The sequence below is a fragment of the Apodemus sylvaticus genome, chromosome 14, assembly GCF_947179515.1.
Source record: "Apodemus sylvaticus chromosome 14, mApoSyl1.1, whole genome shotgun sequence".
Classification (NCBI taxonomy): Eukaryota; Metazoa; Chordata; class Mammalia; order Rodentia; family Muridae; genus Apodemus; species Apodemus sylvaticus.
The window spans coordinates 29,229,334-29,247,478 of record NC_067485.1 but is presented as its reverse complement, the minus strand read 5'-3'; the positions used below and the strand labels follow the sequence as shown (position 1 = coordinate 29,247,478).

The following is an 18,145-nucleotide window of genomic DNA, read 5'->3' as shown; positions in this document are numbered from 1 at the left end:
TAACCTTTAACTAAAATTCAGCCTGGCTCTTGGGTTTCTTGGGCTGAGGAGTTAGCGGTCTTTTAGTTTAATTTTCGTGTGAATCTACCTCATGGGTACCTTTTGCCCATATTTCAGGCTTTAAGATTGAAAGTTGCATATTTACTACTCCTATCAGTACCATGTTTGAATATTCAGCATCTGGGTCACAGCTATATGTGGCAGTTTCGGTTACAATGGTTTGGATTTTTTTTAACGTATATGTGTGTGAGAGAGAGATACAGAGAGAATGTATGTCGTGTATGTGGATCATCATGAAAGCCAGAAAAGGGTGTTGGAGCCCCTAGAGCTACATCGTAAGTGGTTGTGGCCCGATGTGGGTGCTGGGAACTACACTAACTACTGAGCTGTCTCCAGCCCCTTGGATCTTTACGGAGTTGAACAAAAACGAGCTGGTAGTTCCCTGCCTATACAGAAACTTGTTAATTTTTCCATGATATTTGGGATAGCAAGTATCCACACATAAGTTCTTGGCATACCTAAGTCTCAAGTGCAGTGGACTTGACACGTGTGAACATGCACAGCTGTCCCAGGTGACTGATGTCCCCTTCCCCAGTCATGGAAGCAGCCATTTTGTGAAGAAGGCACCCTGGTTTGTCCCCTTAACTACTCTGGTACTGCTTAAGCTAGCAATCCTCCTGCTGCGGTCGTCCAGGTGCTAGAGTGTCCCCTAGTGTCAGCGCTCCCCCATTTCCAAAGGCGTAATCCAAATTCTATCATGATGTTGTTTTACTCTGCTTGTGTATATCCTAGAGGATGCCCTTGATCAAACCAGCAGGACTCTTTCAGGTGTGCCCAGCCTTTTGACATTGCTATGTACCAAGTTCACACTTGTGAACTGTGCGGTTGAGTGACTAAAGAAAAGCATCTCTTAACGTTTTAAGCCAGTTTACAATCTTGTGTTGGAGTGCATCCATGGCTGTCTATGGCTCACTCCAGCTAGCCCACAGGCTGCTGGTCAGACGGCTGCTCTCCCTCCCTTTGTCCTAATTCAGTCTCAGGTTTGCACTCCAATGGCAGACTCTGTTAACGGAAGCATCTGCTGTTACAGCAGGCACAGCTCCCATCTCCTTCACCGTCATGGTTAAATCCTCACCTTTCTTCCCTTGCTTTTGCTTGTGGGTTCCACTTAGGCCTGGTGTGAAACAAACCTGCGACGATGCATCAGCGAGCAGCACCGGTTTGTGTGTGACACCTGCGACAAGGCGTTCCCCATGCTGTCTTCACTCATCCTGCACAGGCAGACCCACATCACTGCTGACCAGGGACGGGAGAAGCTCCAGACCCAGACCCTGGCTGCTGAGGCCTTGGAACAGAAGGCCTTCCTGGCCTTCCTGGGCCTGCAGCACACCAAAGATGTCAAGCCTGCGCCTGCTGAGGAGTTCCTGCTGGACGACAACCAAGCAATACAGCTCCAGACCCTCAAGTGTCAGCTACCTCAAGACCCTGGCTGCCCCAGTGTGATGGCTCTGTCTTCTTTTGAAGCTGCTTCTTTAGGTGGTTCTCTGACAGTCCTCCCAGTTACCAAGGAGAATATGAAGCATCTGTCCCTGCAGCCCTTCCAGAAGGGCTTCATCATCCAGCCAGACAGTAGTATTGTGGTGAAGCCTATTTCAGGAGAGTCGGCCATTGAGCTGGCAGATATCCAACAGATTCTAAAGATGGCAGCTTCCGCTCCGCCACAGATCAGTCTTCCGACACTTTCCAAGGCTCCTGCCACCCCACTGCAGGCAATTTTCAAGCATATGCCTCCTTTGAAGCCAAAGCCCTTGGTCACACCCCGGACAATGGTGGCCGCCTCTACACCCCCGCCTCTCATCAATACACAGCAGGCATCCCCAGGTTGTGTCAGCCCTAGCCTTCCTCCACAGTCCCTTAAGTTCCTCAAGGGGTCAGTCGAGGCAGTGTCCAGTGCCCACCTGCTGCAGTCCAAGTCTGGGATCCAGCCAAACACGCCCACGCAGCTCTTCCCGCAGCAGCCTGGAGTGCAGTTGCCAGGCCAGCCCGAGATGAAGACACAGCTGGAACAGGACAGCATCATTGAGGCCCTGCTGCCCCTCAACATGGAGGCGAAGATCAAGCAGGAAATAACCGAAGGCGACCTCAAGGCCATCATGGCAGGTCCCAGTGGCAAGAAGACCCCAGCCATGCGCAAGGTGCTCTACCCCTGCCGCTTCTGCAACCAGGTGTTTGCTTTCTCTGGAGTTCTGCGAGCCCACGTTCGCTCCCACCTGGGCATCTCACCCTACCAATGCAACATCTGCGACTATATTGCCGCCGACAAAGCCGCTCTTATCCGTCACCTCCGCACACACAGCGGGGAGCGGCCGTACATCTGTAAGATCTGCCACTACCCGTTCACAGTCAAAGCCAACTGCGAGCGGCACCTGCGCAAGAAGCACCTCAAGGCCACCAGAAAGGACATTGAGAAGAACATAGAGTATGTGAGCAGCACCACAGCAGAGCTGGTGGATGCCTTCTGCTCCCCAGAGACCGTGTGCCGACTGTGCGGAGAGGACCTGAAGCACTACCGCGCTCTGCGCATCCACATGCGCACACACTGCAGCCAGGGCCTGGGCGGCTGCCACAAAGGCCGGAAGCCCTTTGAGTGCAAGGAATGCAACGCCGCCTTCGCAGCCAAGCGCAACTGCATCCATCACATCCTCAAGCAGCACCTGCACGTGCCGGAGAAGGACATTGAGAGCTATGTGCTTGTCACAGACAGCGGCCTTGGCCCCGCAGACACGCCCGCAGACGCCTCTTCCAGAGAGGAGAGCAGCTGTGTCACTTTTGCTGAGTGCAAGCCCCTCACCACGTTCCTGGAGCCCCAAAATGGCTTCCTTCACTCGAGCCCCACCCAGCCCCTGCCTCCCCACATCTCTGTCAAGTTGGAGCCAGCCAGCAGCTTGGCCATGGACTTCAACGAACCCCTTGACTTTTCGCAGAAAGGCCTGGCACTGGTCCAAGTGAAGCAGGAAAATATGTCCTCCTTGCTGAACTCTTCCTCCTCCGCCGCCCTCTACGACTGCTCCATGGAGCCCATTGACCTGTCCATCCCCAAGAACGTCAAGAAAGGAGACAAGGACACAGTTGTTCCCAGCGACGCCAAGAAACCGGAACCGGAAGCTGGGAACGCTGAGCAGCTCTCTGCCTCCGCACCACCCTGCTCTACCTTGTCCGTGACTGTGGAGCCCAAAGGGAGCCTGGAAACGCCCTCAGGCACTGTGGTGGCCGTCACCACGGCTGCCAAGCTGGAAGCCCACACTCAGCCCCTCCAGGGCTCTGTGCAGCTGGCTGTGCCCTTCTACCCCTCAGCGCTCGTCAGCAACTCTCCCCTCTTGGGCAACTCTGCCGCCCTCTTGAACAACCCAGCCTTGCTTCGGCCCTTACGGCCAAAGCCTCCCCTCCTCTTGCCAAAGCCCTCAATGACAGAGGAGCTGCCACCACTGGCCTCCATTGCCCAAATCATCTCTTCTGTGTCCTCAGCCCCTACTCTGCTGAAAACGAAGGTAGCCGACCCAGGGCCATCGATCACCAGCAGTAACACTGTGGCCACAGATAGCCCAGGAAACTCCGTCCCCAAAGCCACCATTACTCCCACTGATGTCACCAGCTCTAAAGAATCCAGTGACCCACCCCCTACAGCCAGCAGCCCCGAGGAAGCCTTGCCTACTGACCAAGGGCCAGCAGCCTCATCGAGGAAGAGGGGTAGGAAGAGGGCAACGAGAAACCGGCCCCTCCCCAACAGCAGTGCTGTGGACCTGGACTCCAGTGGGGAGTTTGCTAGCATCGAGAAGATGCTGGCCACCACAGATACCAACAAGTTCAGTCCCTTTCTGCAGACAGCAGAGGATGACACTCAGGAAGAGGTGGCTGGAGCCCCTGCCGACCACCATGGCCCCACTGATGAGGAGCAAGGTATCCCTGCCGAAGACAGGCTGCTGAGAGCAAAGCGGAACTCCTATGCCAACTGCCTGCAGAAGATCAACTGTCCCCACTGTCCCCGGGTCTTCCCTTGGGCCAGCTCCCTCCAGAGGCACATGCTTACACACACTGGTAAGAAGGTCCTCAGGGCTCACCAGGCGGTGAGTCTTGAAAGAAAAGAGTGAGGGGCAGGGTAGGAGTAGGGGTAGGCCTAAATTTTGGGGCCTGTTGTGCACACTCCATTCTTCTTTGTCTCAGAAGTCACAGGCTGTTACTTTCCGTATAACCTGTGCCTGTGCTGTGAGCCACCAAGGCTTATCTGTAAATAAATGTATCAGACAAAGGTGACAGCAGTCATAGGCTCCCTCCCTCACCTCCCCAGAACCTTTGCCTTACAAGGTTCAAGAACTTCTACTAATATGGCGGCTGTTCCAGAGAAATGGGACTTTGCATTAAGGTAACAGCGATGTGATGTAATGAGCCTGGTGCTTTGACATGATCTTATATCTTCAGTGCTGCCTTTTTATTTTGAACATTCCATGGAGTTCTTTACCTACCATACGTGTAATACAGAAAAGTTAAGTTCTACTTATCCTAAAATTGTCAACTGTTGAGGAAAACATTCTAAGTATAGTTTGAATGTTTTAAATAACAGAGCTAGATTACCAAACGACATCCCAGAAAAAGTTTTCAGAAGTCATTTTCTAGAAGTTGAACTTTAGAAGTTTAGAATAGAGAATATTTATTAAATTATTTTATGCCCAGTGCTTCTAATATTTCAATAACCATATACTTTTCATCATAATTATAATTTTCTGAATAGTATTACAGGATTTCTATCATTGATCAATGGGCGGTATACATTTGATGAAGTCTTTATCCTTTTGGAGTTTACAGTTTAAAATATAGATCACCATCAAGATTTGATTTTCAGACTAACAAGTATTTTTGTATTCTTTGGGACAGATGAAAACATTACTTGTTGATCAAAATGACATTCAAATTTTACTGCAGATTTTGTCATTTTTCTTGCAGACTGCAACTACTCAAGGTAGTTAGGAGGTTTACAACAGTACTGTGAAGTGATAGTGCAGAATGGATGGGAGCTATACTCTGTGCCTGGTGGAGACACTGGGAAGGGCGTATAGATGCTGGGATTTGCCCCCGCCCCGCCCACATTTTCCTGTAGATGAATGAAAGCTCGAGGCTTGGTAGACACTGAAGATTTTCTGTAAATAGGCCGTCTGTCAGCAAACTGACAGTCTTCCTGGGAGACAAAGTGTCCATTTCTTTTCCATGGTTTTACACACACACACACACACACACACACACACACACACAGAGAGAGAGAGAGAGAGAGAGAGAGAGAGAGAGAGAGAGAGAGAGAAAATCCAGCCAACAGCATTGAGCAAAACCCAATTTCCACTGTAGTTAAGCAAACTGCCTCCATCATGAGAGGTTCCTTCTACCCTCTCAACTCCTTTGTAGAATTACCCCGGCATCTGTACTTGGCCTCAGCCCATTTCTCCGTTCTACCCACTTCCTGCCATGGACCCAAGGGGTCAGATGCTGACTGTCCAAGTAGAGGTCCACCTGCTGGTTGCCGGCACAATCATGGCCTTAGCTCTACCCTGCATGGTGAGGCTCCAAGAACATCATCTGAGGAGGAAGCTGTTGTTTCTCATGTCCTCTTGTGCAGTTTCTACACAATTTCCACCCTCCTCCTGCTCTTCAACCTGTGGCTCAGTGTGCTCTCTCTGGACATGCTGTACCTCATGAGACAACAGTGCACTGTCTCTGCCAGTTCCCCTCACAGCATCTCATCCTGTGTCTTTAGGCCACAGGAGGACAAAGCGCCAGCAAACACAAGCAGTCCCTTTCAGCGTCTGTCCTCATCTCTTCCTCCTTCCCTTTGCTCTGGTTCCTTGTTCCACAGTGACGGGTCAGGCTGGTGCAATCTCTGAGAACCCCCTGCAGCTGTGATCTGGGATTCCCTAGCTCACTCCCTTTCTCATGGGTGCTGGAGCGCCTCTGCCAGCTCCTGGGCTCTTCCTCTACCTCCTACCCACTGCTATGGGTAACAAGCACTGACGGTTAGATTTGGGAGATGTCCTCACAGTATAGAAAGCAACTCGAACCACTTGTCCTTAGCTGCCTTTTACTGAGATTTAATTGATGTTTTTGTGTGTGTGTGTGTTTGTGTCTGCGCATGTGTGCAGGTACCTGCCCAGGCTAGAAGAGGGACTTGGATCCCCTGGAACCGAGGTTCCGGGTGCTTGTGAGCCAGCAGATGTAGGTGCTGAGAACCAAAGTCAGGTCAGGTCTTCAAGAGCAACAGATGCTCTTCTTTACCACTGAGCCAGCTTGCCAGCCCAGTGTCCACTTCATTAAATGGTAGCTTTGACTGCAAAAGAAGAAAAGTACCAAAAGAGCCACGTCTGGGCCCCGTGGGCAGAGTTTGTGAGAAGTCCAAGGATGCTTAGCTCCTACAGTTTTGTCAGCACAGAACCCCGATGGGAGTCCCAGGCTAGTTCTAACCTTGATTCTCTTCAGAGAACATTTGCAGCTCGTCCATTTAGGACTTGACAAACAAGGTCCCGTTGTCCTCAGCAAACTCTTGTTCCTTCTGCCTGGCTTTGTTCCCAGTGCCCTTCAGATAATGCCTCTCTTCCTTTTCTGACTGCTCTGCATGAATGAATTTGGCTGACTGGTGGCTTTAATGTTCAGGTTGGAGTTGGGGACATACAGGCCCTGGGTACAAAAGTGTGGTTACAGCTGCTCATACACACCCACACACACACACACACCCACACACACACACACTTCCAATGCTGGGATATGGATGAAGTATACTAGTGACTTTCAGACATAATAAAACATGCTAAACAGGCTCACCATTTTTACATCTGTGCAAGGCAAAAAGCAATTACTATTTTTAAAATAATTTTTTTGCAGCAAGTGTATGAGGTTTAAATGATTGTGTTACTTGTCAGTTTGAGGTCCTTCCTATCATCTAATGCTTGGGTACCATGGAACTGTCTTTTAAAATGGCACCAATGTGACTGTTCATCATGGAATATAGCCTGACTGTCCAATCTACATATAAAGGAAAAGCATGTGAAAATTAAAAAGTAAATCACTTCATGCATAAAAGCCTACCATTTTCTTAAGATCTGGAATCCCAGCATAGTGGAGTCGGGGAGGTTGCTAGATGGTTAAGTGCAGAGTTCAGATGCCAGCATGCATGTATAAGCTGTGCATCTTACGAAATGCTTGTAACTCCATCTTGAAGAGATTCCATACCCTCTTTGGCCTCCCACACATGCATGCACATGTATTCATACACACACACACAGAAGCACAAATAAAAATAGTTAAAAGAATCCCAGTATATTAGTTTCTGGCCCTTAACTTCTTTTTGGCTCTGGTACTTGAGTCAGTGCTTCAGTGTTCTCTGTTGCTTCCCTGCCCCAGCAAAATACACAGAAAAATTCATAGCAAAAGGTTTTATACCCAGTCACTTTTTTTTAAGTGAGGGTATTTTCTGTGCTTCAAGCAATTGGTGGGTTCTCAGCTAGTGTGCAAAGGTCCCTTGTATATTCACAAAGCGGGATTTTCATATGGCCTTCCCAAGGTCTCTTAGTATGCTTGGACTGATGCATATGTTCCTGTCTTTCCTCTCTCCCCAGCCTCACACACCTCTTGTATGCCTCTCTGCTCTGGAGTAGATGCTCCTGGGGTTGGGGTCTTTGGTTGATTGGTTGGTTTCATGGGTGGGGGTTGCTGCTGCTGCTGCTTTTTTCAATGCTGTAGCTCAAGCTGAGGATGGGCTATGTTTTGAGCTGCATGCATCCCTGGCCCATCCACATAGTCAGACAGCTCCTCCAGAGCTCTGGGAGTGTCTCAGAAAGATGTGTGCTCTCAGGAGGGAATAGATGCCCCTCTCCTTTGATTGATTGTTCCTGTTAACAGTCTGGGTTACTTCGTCATAGGCACTCTGGGCCTTCCTTCCCCTGGAAAACAAGAAGCCCTTCTTCTGGCTTGTCCTAGCAGCAAGGGTCTTGCACACTGCGCTAGACCAGGCTTTGTCAGTGTCTTAAGTATTAATCTAAAGGGACGGCCCCTGGGTTGTGTTTCCTGGGAGCTGTGGCACGTGACTCTTCCTGTTAGTTATTGAAGGTTGGCTACAGGTTCAAGGTTCCAAGATAGCAGCATGGGCAACAACGTGAAGGTGTTTTAGTCCCCAGTGGAGTCAGAAACTGGGACCTGGAATCTGGGGCAGGGGTGAGAGGGCAGGGGCAAACTAGTGACACTGAACAATTCACCTCTCCTGGAGCTCAGGAGGCTGCCCTTCCCCCTTCCTGTATTCCCCTGGCCCTTCTCCTTCGACTTCCCCCTTCTCCTTTTCTCTTTCCCTCTTCCCTCCTTTCTCTTTTTCCTCTCTCCTTTTCCCCTTCTGTCTTTTTCCCACTCTCCTCTCCTTTCTCACAAGTTCTCTCTCTGAGCATGCCCTTTCCCCTCCACCATTAATCCCACAAACCCAGGACTAGCCACAGGGGAGCTTCCAACGCATTTTGAAACACAATGTTGACAATGCAAACAGAATCAAATAAATGAAGGGTATAAGCAGGCCAAAGCAGAACCCTCCCCCGGCAGGGAAAGAGGGCCTCTCTTGCCATCACTTGTAGCGCTGGTCTAGGGTTAGTGCCTGTGGCTCTGTGGAGCAGAGTACCGAGCCTGGTGCACACTTGGCTGTCTCTGTCACTCCCTCTCAGCCCCTACAAAGCTAGAGTGTGAAAACTGGGAACCACACCCTGAATCCTCCTGTTGCTTGCCACTGGAGGGAGGGCTCACTCTCAGTATGGGCCTTGGATCTTGCATTCCCTGGGGAGGCTTCAGCCTTTGAGCTTGTGCCCCTCCCCTCCCCCTCCCCCCCTCCCCCCATCCATCTCCTCACCGGCTGGTAGTGCTTTTTCTCTGGTTCGTTTAGGCATTGCTTGCCGTGCCTTGGAATTGTTGTGGTGTTTATTGTCATGCTTCAAACACATGTATCTTGGTTTCGTTGTTAACTCTCTTTTAGTCTCTTGATGACAACTCCTTCCATTACACGAAGGCTAAGGGAAAATGATTATTTTAGTCATTGTCTCTCAGTTTCTGTTTCTTTTTGTTAAGTATGTTTCTCTTATTTTCTTGATAGGAAAGGGTGGAGGGCTGAACAAATGAATACCAGCAATCCCAGACAAGTAAATCAAAAGCAACTTTTCTTTTTCATTGCAGTAGAAAGCCAGATAAATGCATATTTTTTTTTCCTGCTTCAGGTCAGAAACCCTTCCCTTGTCAAAAATGCGATGCCTTCTTTTCTACCAAATCTAACTGTGAACGTCACCAGTTGCGCAAACACGGAGTTACCACCTGCTCCCTGAGAAGAAACGGGCTTATTCCCCCAAAAGAGGGTGATGTTGGATCCCATGATAGCACAGGTAGAGCCTCTAGGTGATGGAGAACCAGAGAGAGGAGGGTGCTCCCCAGAGCTCGGTTAAGGCTGTGTGCGCTGGAGCCCTGTGCAGCCTTGGCTTAGGGGGCCTAGGCCCTGCCGAGACTGTGGGACACCAAGACATGTGGAGCGGGGGAAAGTGTCAGTGCCCAGGGGACTCTGGAGCTGCTAGGGGGAGACCTAGCACCTTCCATCACGAATTGCCATTGCCCTGGTCCCGGGAGGTAGGACGAGCTGGACGGTGTGCACTTTCGGCTCCTGACTTAAGTCCTGAAGGAAACACGAAGCTCTGACGTTTGGGGGACCCAGATTCGTCAGCTTTCTCTCATGAGCAGCCCTTGCCCAGTGGACTAAGTACTGCAAGGACTGTGACCCCCAAGCTGTTGGTTGGGAGGTGGATGGTGGTGGGGCAAGGCAGGGTGTTTCTTCTCAGTAATAACTCCTCCCTTATAAACCTGTCCTTGTTTGAAAAAGCACTGTGCATGTCCTTTCTTAATCACAACTCTGCTTGACCTGGATCCGGGTATTGTTCTCCTGTGCTGATGTGTGGTTCCTTCCCCTTAAAGAGTAATTAACACTGCTCCGCTCCTCTCCTGCCCCGTCACCTTCTGTATTTACACAAGTCCTCTACTTAATACATCCCATGGTCCGACTGGTAGAGTTTGCTACCCCTTCCCCCAAAACACACTGTGCAAAAAGTTAGCTGCCTCAGGCCGCCTGGTCCAGCCAGGAAGCAGGGAGGGCACTGCACGCAGGCTTCAGCTCGGTGGGTGTTGAAAGTTAACATTTGCCCATATCTGGGATCTAAGCCAGCCTCCGATGTGTTCATCTAGGCTTGCAGTTGTGTCTCGTGACTTTGCCTCAAACTTTGGTGGCATAGAGTGCTGTGTAGTTTGGAGAGGGGCACCCTGACCCCCTGGTGCTGACCTCAGTGTTGACACATGACAGTGGGCTGGCTACCTAGGAGAGCTGACCCCAGTGGGGAAGACACCTCTATGCTTCCCACACTTGTTATTCAGCCCAGCGGAAGCAATGGAATGCCTTGGGCTTGCTGGGCCCTTCTGCCCTGGTTAGACCCTCTTGTTAGGGCAGCAGTGGTACAGCTGGTATGCTAACCCCAACCCACCCCAACCCCCAACTTCCATTTGCACATAATTCTCCAGGATCTAGGAGTGACAAAAGGTACCCTGCCATGGTCAAGTCCCTGTGAGTCAAGCCTGGTGACCTTCCCAGTGCTGGCAGCTCGAGGCACTGCAGCAGCTGTCTTCGCCACCGACTGTCCGGTTAATTATTAACCATCATTGCCACAGGACCTATTAGACTGGAACATTTTCTTACAGCCTGCTCTCTAGAATGGTCCTGTGTTTCTCCCCAAACCAGTTCAAGAGGGAAGGCAGCTGGCATGGGGGATGCTCAGGGTGGGAACCTGTGTCCTCAGAAAAGTCTCAGGCCTGCATCCTGGTCGCTCATCCTGGAGGCCGTTCACAGGAACTCTGCTGATGCCAGAGCTCCGTCAGAATTTATGGCTAGAGCTTAGCTTTGGCACAACTGTCAGCCTGTGGGCGTAGTTATTTTTTAAGTTTACAATTACAGGTTTTCTTTTTCCAAGGCCCTGCCCCAGAAGTTATATAGATTTTCTTAAAGGGGCACTGCCCCTTAGAAAAGAAGTCACTGAAAGTTGTAAAACTATCAAAGAGAGAAACGCTGGGTTTAACTATAGATACAGTACATGGTGGGAGAGGGGACAGACTGACGTGGGAGAAGCAGAACGAGAGACATAGGAGCTGAGGGAGGGGACTGGAAAATGTATAACGCAGGGCAGTGTGATGCTAGCTAGGGGCAGAGGAACGGGGGGTTTGGTTTGGTTTGGTTTTCTGGTTTTGACTTTAGAGACCAGATCCCCAAGGCTGTGGTTAAACTCAGGCTGACCTTGGACTTGTGATTCCCCTGCTAGACCCTCTGGCGTGCCTCCCGTTAGCTTGGGTAGACCAGCACTCTACCAACTGAACTACCTCCTCCATCCCAAACAGACGTTGTTTGAAAGACAGGAAATGACCAGAAGTTTTCAAGGTTCGGTTTATGTGAATAGATTGAATTCCTTTTAAATCCCTAAACACGTTTTAGGGATTTAAAATGTCAGTGCCACTTTTCCAACCACATGAGGTTTTCCTTGAAAATGTACCCCAGATTTCCTCCTGTACCAGATGCTAAAAATACGAAGGCGGGGACAGTTTTCCCTTCTAGGGTTGTATGACAGATTCAGTGTCACACCGAGACTCTTCCCTCTGCTCGGCAGATGTGGCCTACTCTGCTCTCGAATGTTCTTGGTTCCTATTCAGACGATGTGTGAAGGAGCCATTTCATTGGTTGGGCACCTGGACAGGACCTTTTACAATATAAACACGAATAGTTTTTATTAAAATGCTTATTTATGTGTTTTATATGTGTGCGTGCTCTGTCTGCATGTATGCCTGCATGACAGAAGAGAGCATCGGGCCCCATTATAGATGGTTGTGAGCCATCGTGCGCTTGCTGGGAATTGAACTCAGAACCTCTCACCAGGCAGCCAGTGCTGTTAAACTACATTTCATTTGTAGGAAGCAAGAGGCCCTTAACTGTGGCGATGACCAACACAATACATGGGGTTCTTGAGGAGGAGCCCTAAGAGAGCCTGTCCTTTCAGGTGGGCTACTCACTCTCTGAATGTGAGGAGGTTAAGTCTATTGTTCCCAAGAATCATAAACCAGGTCACAGGCTATCCTGCTAAAACACGCCCCCTAGTGGAAGTCTGGAGTGCACTCAAGCCACCTTTGTTCAAATGCGTGAGTCTTTGTACACAGAAAGACCTTATCCACCCTCAGAACAGAATCATGAATGGGACAGTTCAGACTGAGGGCGTGCGCTTGGCTTTGGTTTCAGAATTCATTTTTATTTTCATAAGTCTATCATTTTTTTCAATTTATTTATTTATTTATTTTTGGTTTTTCAAGACAAGATTGCTCTGTAATCATTTTAAATATAGTCTCTCCAGTTCAAACGGCCTATGTGCTGAGTTAGTCCAAGCTACCCCAGGGCTAAAATTGGAGAAACACAAGTTTGAGAGACTGGCCTAGTTGGTATACATAGCAAGCTCATTTTCAAAAGCAGAAAGCAATTTTTTCGCTGAAAACCCGAGAATAGGGACAGCCTAGGGTATTCTAGAAAAAAGTAGAAATAACCAGAAATTAACCTTATTTTTAAGTTAGACTTGGCTTATTCTGAAAAGTACTTGCCACACAAGTTTGAGGACCTGAGTTCAGTCCCTAACACCCATTTAAAAAAGAAAGAAAGAAAAGAAACAGTAGTGTTGGCTCACGCCTAAAATCCCACCACTGGGGAAGCAAGATGAGAGAGGACCCCAGAGCTCGGCGGCCACTCTGCCCAGTCCGCAAGCTTCAGGTTAGTGGGGAGACTCTGTCTCAATAAATGAGTAAATAAATAAAATAGTAACTGAGGAAGGCACCATGTAGACACTGACCTCTGATTCCCAAACACACGTGCACACAGACACATCACAAAGCGAGCAATCTGAGCGTCCTGTGCTTCCAATGTAGAATGTAAACCAAAATCCATCCCACAGACACCCACTGCGATTCCAGACACCGAGCAGAGATGTCTTCCTCCCAGCATCAACCCCTCAGGCCCCTGCTTCCTGCTACAGATCATCTTCACTTAACTCTGAGATCTCTTGAGGTAGGCCACACAGTGGCCACTACCAGGAGCTATAAGAGTGAAGCCAGTGTGCTAATATGGGTGGTAATGTCCCCGCGTGGTTGCAGGGAGGTCCTGGGCAGGCGGGAAGTGTAAGTTCCAGCTCTGAGGCAGCTCCTCTCCCTCCCCAGCCAAGGCCCGCCTTGATGGCACGTGACAGCATGTGACACTGAGGAGAGATGATAGGCATGTACGTGGCCTTCTGGCTGGTTCTACCACAGGCAAGAGGAGTCTCAGATGAGGTGATGAATCTCAGCTGCCACAGACAGTGATCAGAGCTGTGCCTGTCCTAGGGCGCGCTTTCTATATTTGCTGTGAAGCGGTGACTTTCCTCTGGGGGGCTCACAGGAAGCACTGAGCGCCATTAGTAGCAGCTTCACAGCACGTCCTCAGCCAAACAGTTCTCAGCCAGCTTCTATGTCTCTGTTAAAACCATTAAGTCTTTGTTCAACTTTATTAAAGAAAAGGTAATATTCCTGATACTGTGTGTGCGTTTTCCCATGTGATCTTGTTCTCCTTTTCCTTCTCTTGTTCTTTCCTCCTTCTCTTCCTCCCCCTCTTCCTCCTCCTCTTCCCCTTCCTTCCTTCTTCCGCCTCCTCTTTCTTCTTCTTCCTCCTCTTCCTCCTTCCTCTCTCTCTCTCTCTCTCTCTCTCTCTCTCTCTCTCTCTCTCTCTCTCTCTTTCTCTCTCTCTCTCTGTCTCATAGTCCAGGCTAGCCTTGAACTCACTGTGGAGCCCAGCCTGGCCTTGGTGTCATTAATGTTGGCCATGGGTCCGTCTTTTAAGGCCATTGAAAGCTGGTGGACTTCCCAAGTCTGTTTTGCTGGGGGGGGGGGGGGGCGGCGGTGTAGACAAGTAAGCAAGAAATCACTGTCTGCAAGAGACTCACCCTACTGATCCCTGTCCCCATGCTCACCCACGGTCCCTTAGAGCGTCCTGCCATCCCTCCCCACGTGCTCCTGGCCGAGCTTGTATTCAGGGTCCTCTCCATGCATTGCTCACAGGCGCAGGAGCATCTTTGGTCTCTGGCCTCTGCCTGGAGATGTGCCTGTGGGCCATACACACAGAATCCGCATGTGGACTCCTTTTCTGTGAAACTCTTTGAGGACTACTTTTAGAAGATGGGGGGCGTGGGTTGTTCCTGTGTATGTTGCATGTTTGTAAAAAGCTCTTTGCACTGGAAAGATAATCCTTATGACTTGGCTTCCTCAGCCTTCCTAGTCTCTGGAATGCACGCCCTCTCTGTCTGCACTGCCTGAGTCACTCACACCTTCCTGGGGGTGGGGACAGCTGAGTGTACATGGGTGTGATGGTGGAAGTCAGGAGTTGTAAGGCACTGCCTTCCTTGGGATTCAAGGACTCAACTCCAGATTCAAAAAATCCTCACTAAGTTTAGTATCCAGGGTTCCAGGGTGGGTCTGGCCAAGTTCCAGTAGAGCCCCTGAGAAGGGCTTGCTCAGTGTGACCTCATCTGAACCCTTTCCCTACTCTGCTTGCTTACACAGACAGCCAGTCAGACACAGACACATTGACCACCCCAGGTGAGGTGCTGGATCTCACAGCACAGGATAAAGAACAGCCACCATCAGGGGGAGCCAGTGAGCTCAGCCCAGCTCCGCAGGACATTACCGATAAAGAGGCCAAAGCAGAAGCAGCACCCCCTGAGAAGGAGGAAGAAAAGGAAACAGAGGAGAACCCAGAGCCAGAGGAAGAGAGTCACACGGAAGAGAGCGCCAGGGATGCGGATGCCCCAGAGGAAGACACGGCCAGCAACCAGAGCCTGGATCTTGATTTTGCCACCAAGCTGATGGACTTCAAGCTGGCAGAGAGTGAGGCAGGCACCGTGGACAGCCAGGGCCCGGGCCAGCAGGAGCCGAAGCACACCTGCGATACCTGTGGAAAGAGCTTCAAGTTCCTGGGCACCCTAAGTCGCCACAGGAAGGCACACAGCTGCCAGGAGCTGAAGGAGGAGGCAGCGGCACCTTCGCTGGAGAACGAAAGCGTTGGCAGAGCGGTTGAGGGGCCCTCGCCTTCCCCTAAGCCTGAAGAGAAGCCTGCCGAATCCCCAGCAGTAGGTCCAACACTAGGCACCAGGGAGGACTCAGTGGAGAAACAGAATGAAGAAACAGAGGGTCCCTCTGATGGGAAAGGTACGGCTGAGAAGAGGGGTGACGGTGGCAAAAGACCAAAGACAGACTCCCCCAAAAGCATGGCCAGTAAGGCAGACAAGAGGAAGAAGGTTTGCAGTATATGCAACAAGCGGTTCTGGTCCCTGCAGGACCTCACCCGGCACATGAGGTCACACACAGGTATGAGAGAGCAGAGCCAGCTGGCCAGCAGAGGCGGTGTGCAGTGGTGACTGGGAGTCTCACTGGAAGTCAGGTCCAGGGGCCACTGAGGACTGGCTAGGTGGCAGGGTTATCCTCTGACCTGGGAAAACTGGGGGGTCTTAAGGAGCTGTCTCCTGAGCCCTGGAATGGCACAAGCCTTCTACAGGGCAGTGGTCCCTCTGCAGTGGTACTTTGGAAAGTACTTTTCTTCAGCCACTCAGCCCGCAGTTTTGTCCTCTGTAGATAGGGAGGGTGGCTGCCTTGTCCAAGGGTTTCTAGAACAGGAAGAGCAGGCATATGTCCATCTGGTGTAACCCTCAGTCAGATCCGGAAAGAGATGGGGATATGCCAGGGAAGGCAGGTGCTGGCCTGGCCCATGTGGTGAAGACCCCAGAGAAGGTTCTCCTTTTTAAATTGGGAACAGGGGGAGAGACTTGGATAGAAGCATGAAGCCAAAAGGTAGAAACCTCCTTCCTTAGCCTTCCCTCCAACGAGAGCACCCCAACCCCTTGACCACATCTCACCATCATGGCCTCCCATGCACAGTGGCCTTGCCATAGCCAACTGGGCCCTACCCAGAGGTGTAGCGTGCTGGTGTCTTTTCTGGCAGAGAGGTTCTCTGCTGTTGGAAACTTGGGATGCAAGCTGTTGGGAAGCATCCAAACGCCCCTCTTGTGCCTTGATTTAGGTGCCTGTTGATGGCCTTGCAGAGTCTGGGGAAAATCATTCCTCGTAAAGACTCTGCTTCTGAGATCCCAAGATCAATTTGTAGAAAACCTAGGTTGAGAGGTACGGGGAAAAGAATGTGCCCCCCCTCCCTAGACTGCCATTTTGGGCAAATAAGGCTCTTCAAGAGCATCAACAAGTCCTGTCCCTGTGTATTTAGCTCTGGATGCGGCGTTCATATAGAGTGGGGAGGTGGGACCCGGTGGCCTTCGTGTTAACGGACAGGTCCTTCTCATCCTTCCATTGTTCAGGGGAACGGCCATACAAATGTCAGACCTGTGGGCGAACCTTCACCTTAAAGCACAGCCTCGTTCGACACCAGAGGATCCACCAGAAAGCCAGGCACAGCAAGCACCATGGGAAGGACAGCAGCAAGGATGAGCAGGTTGAGGAGGACAGCGAGGACGAGTCCACCCACAGTGCTAACAACCCTGCCTCGGAGAACGAGGCCGACTCGGCTCCTAGCACCAGCAACCATGTGGCTGTCACCAGGAGCCGGAAAGAGAGCTTGGGCCATTCTGGGAAAGAGGAGAAAACCGCAGCGGAGCAGGCAGCTGAGCCCAGTGCCCCCAAAGAGCAGGCGTCACCAGGTGAAACAGACCCCCAGAGCCCAGCAGCCACTGTGCAAGACTTGCTGGAGCTGTGTGGCAAGAGGCCTGCCCCAATCCAGGCGGCCACCGACGGTGCCTCGCAGCTCTTGGGCACCGAATGACGGCCTGCCTTGTCTCCATCATCACTCAGACAGAGCCAGCAGAGTATCCCGATGTAGATTTCACAAGGTTTTCTCAGCATCCTTCAGCTGTCTGTGGAGAGAGAGGAAAGAGGGCGAGAGAGAGGCAGCAGGCCTGTGGCCAACCGTCCTGTGCCATAGCCTTACACGTGACCCGGCCCCAGGGCAGCCGGCCCCAGGGCAGCCGGCTCCAGTGCCTTAACTACTTATGGGTCCTCCCACGTCATCGTGGGGGTCACCCCTCCAAAAAAGAAAAAAAGAAAAAAACAGACGTTTTAACAAAACATATTTTAATGAAATTTTCAGAGGACCTTTTCATTTAAGCATTAACATTACCTTTTGTATCTGTGTGTTTGAGCTTGTTTTTGTGAATTTGTGAATCTGGGATAGTACTGTTTGTTCTGTGAGCTGGAAGCAGAAAGCCTTCCCCTTGGATCCTGTAGCCAATAACTGGAAGAAATGATGTGAATTTCATGTACACGGGCAGAGGGCAGAGGGCGTGCGGCCGATTTCTAAGCTAGACCTGTGCTCTCTGACTCCTGTGGTGGAGGAGCCGTGGCCTGGCCCTTGTTGGTAATAGATGTGGTTGATGCAGGGTTCCTGTGTGCTGTGAGCCAAAGCCAGGAAAGAGTCTAGCTCCGACCTCATGTGTGTCTCCATGTTAGAAATGGTTAGTGTTCCAAGTCTTCATTTACAGAGAAAAGTGACCTTCCCAGCACCGTAGCCTACGGAGGACATGCCTGGAGGTCATATATCAACTTTCCCTTCTTCCCATTCGGTATATGTTATTAATATTATTATTTTTATTTTTACTTCATCAGTTTGCTGGGCTCTGCATTCTGCAGAAACAAATGGGCAATATTTGTCCTGGGTGACCTGTACTGCGTCCCGGTCCCCGCTGAATGTGTGCCTGAAGCTTCTGGTGGCACACCAGTGATGGCTCTTCTACTGTACTCAGACAAACCTTTCTTCCATGACTGTAGAACCCAGCAGGGGCCAGGAGTGGTCCTCCAAGCATGGCCAAGGCGTGGCAAGGATGCAAGAGTGGTGGGGAGCAGGCATCCGAGACACCAGGCCAGACCCGGGCACCTCAGACAGTTTGCAAGGCATGCCAGTCTTCCTGCTAAGCTGGGTCAGCGCCTTCCCTGAGCT

General features: G+C 50.7%; 1 protein-coding gene across 10 annotated transcripts in view; it reads left to right on the top strand.

The window, feature by feature from the left end:
• Rreb1 (ras responsive element binding protein 1) overlaps positions 1 to 17,337 on the top strand; it is a 178,313-nt gene extending 160,976 nt beyond the window's left edge. For 7 of the 10 annotated variants that reach the window (XM_052157469.1, XM_052157470.1, XM_052157473.1 and 4 more), the window contains exons 10-13: positions 1,173 to 4,095; positions 9,282 to 9,443; positions 14,713 to 15,516; positions 16,515 to 17,337. In XM_052157469.1, the coding sequence (XP_052013429.1) occupies positions 1,173 to 4,095; positions 9,282 to 9,443; positions 14,713 to 15,516; positions 16,515 to 16,975 (4,350 nt within the window). In that variant the 3' untranslated portion in view covers positions 16,976 to 17,337. The remainder of the gene's footprint in view (positions 1 to 1,172; positions 4,096 to 9,281; positions 9,444 to 14,712; positions 15,517 to 16,514) is intronic. The other 3 variants (XM_052157474.1, XM_052157476.1, XM_052157475.1) reach the window with 3 other exon arrangements.
• Positions 17,338 to 18,145: the final 808 nt, after the last annotated feature.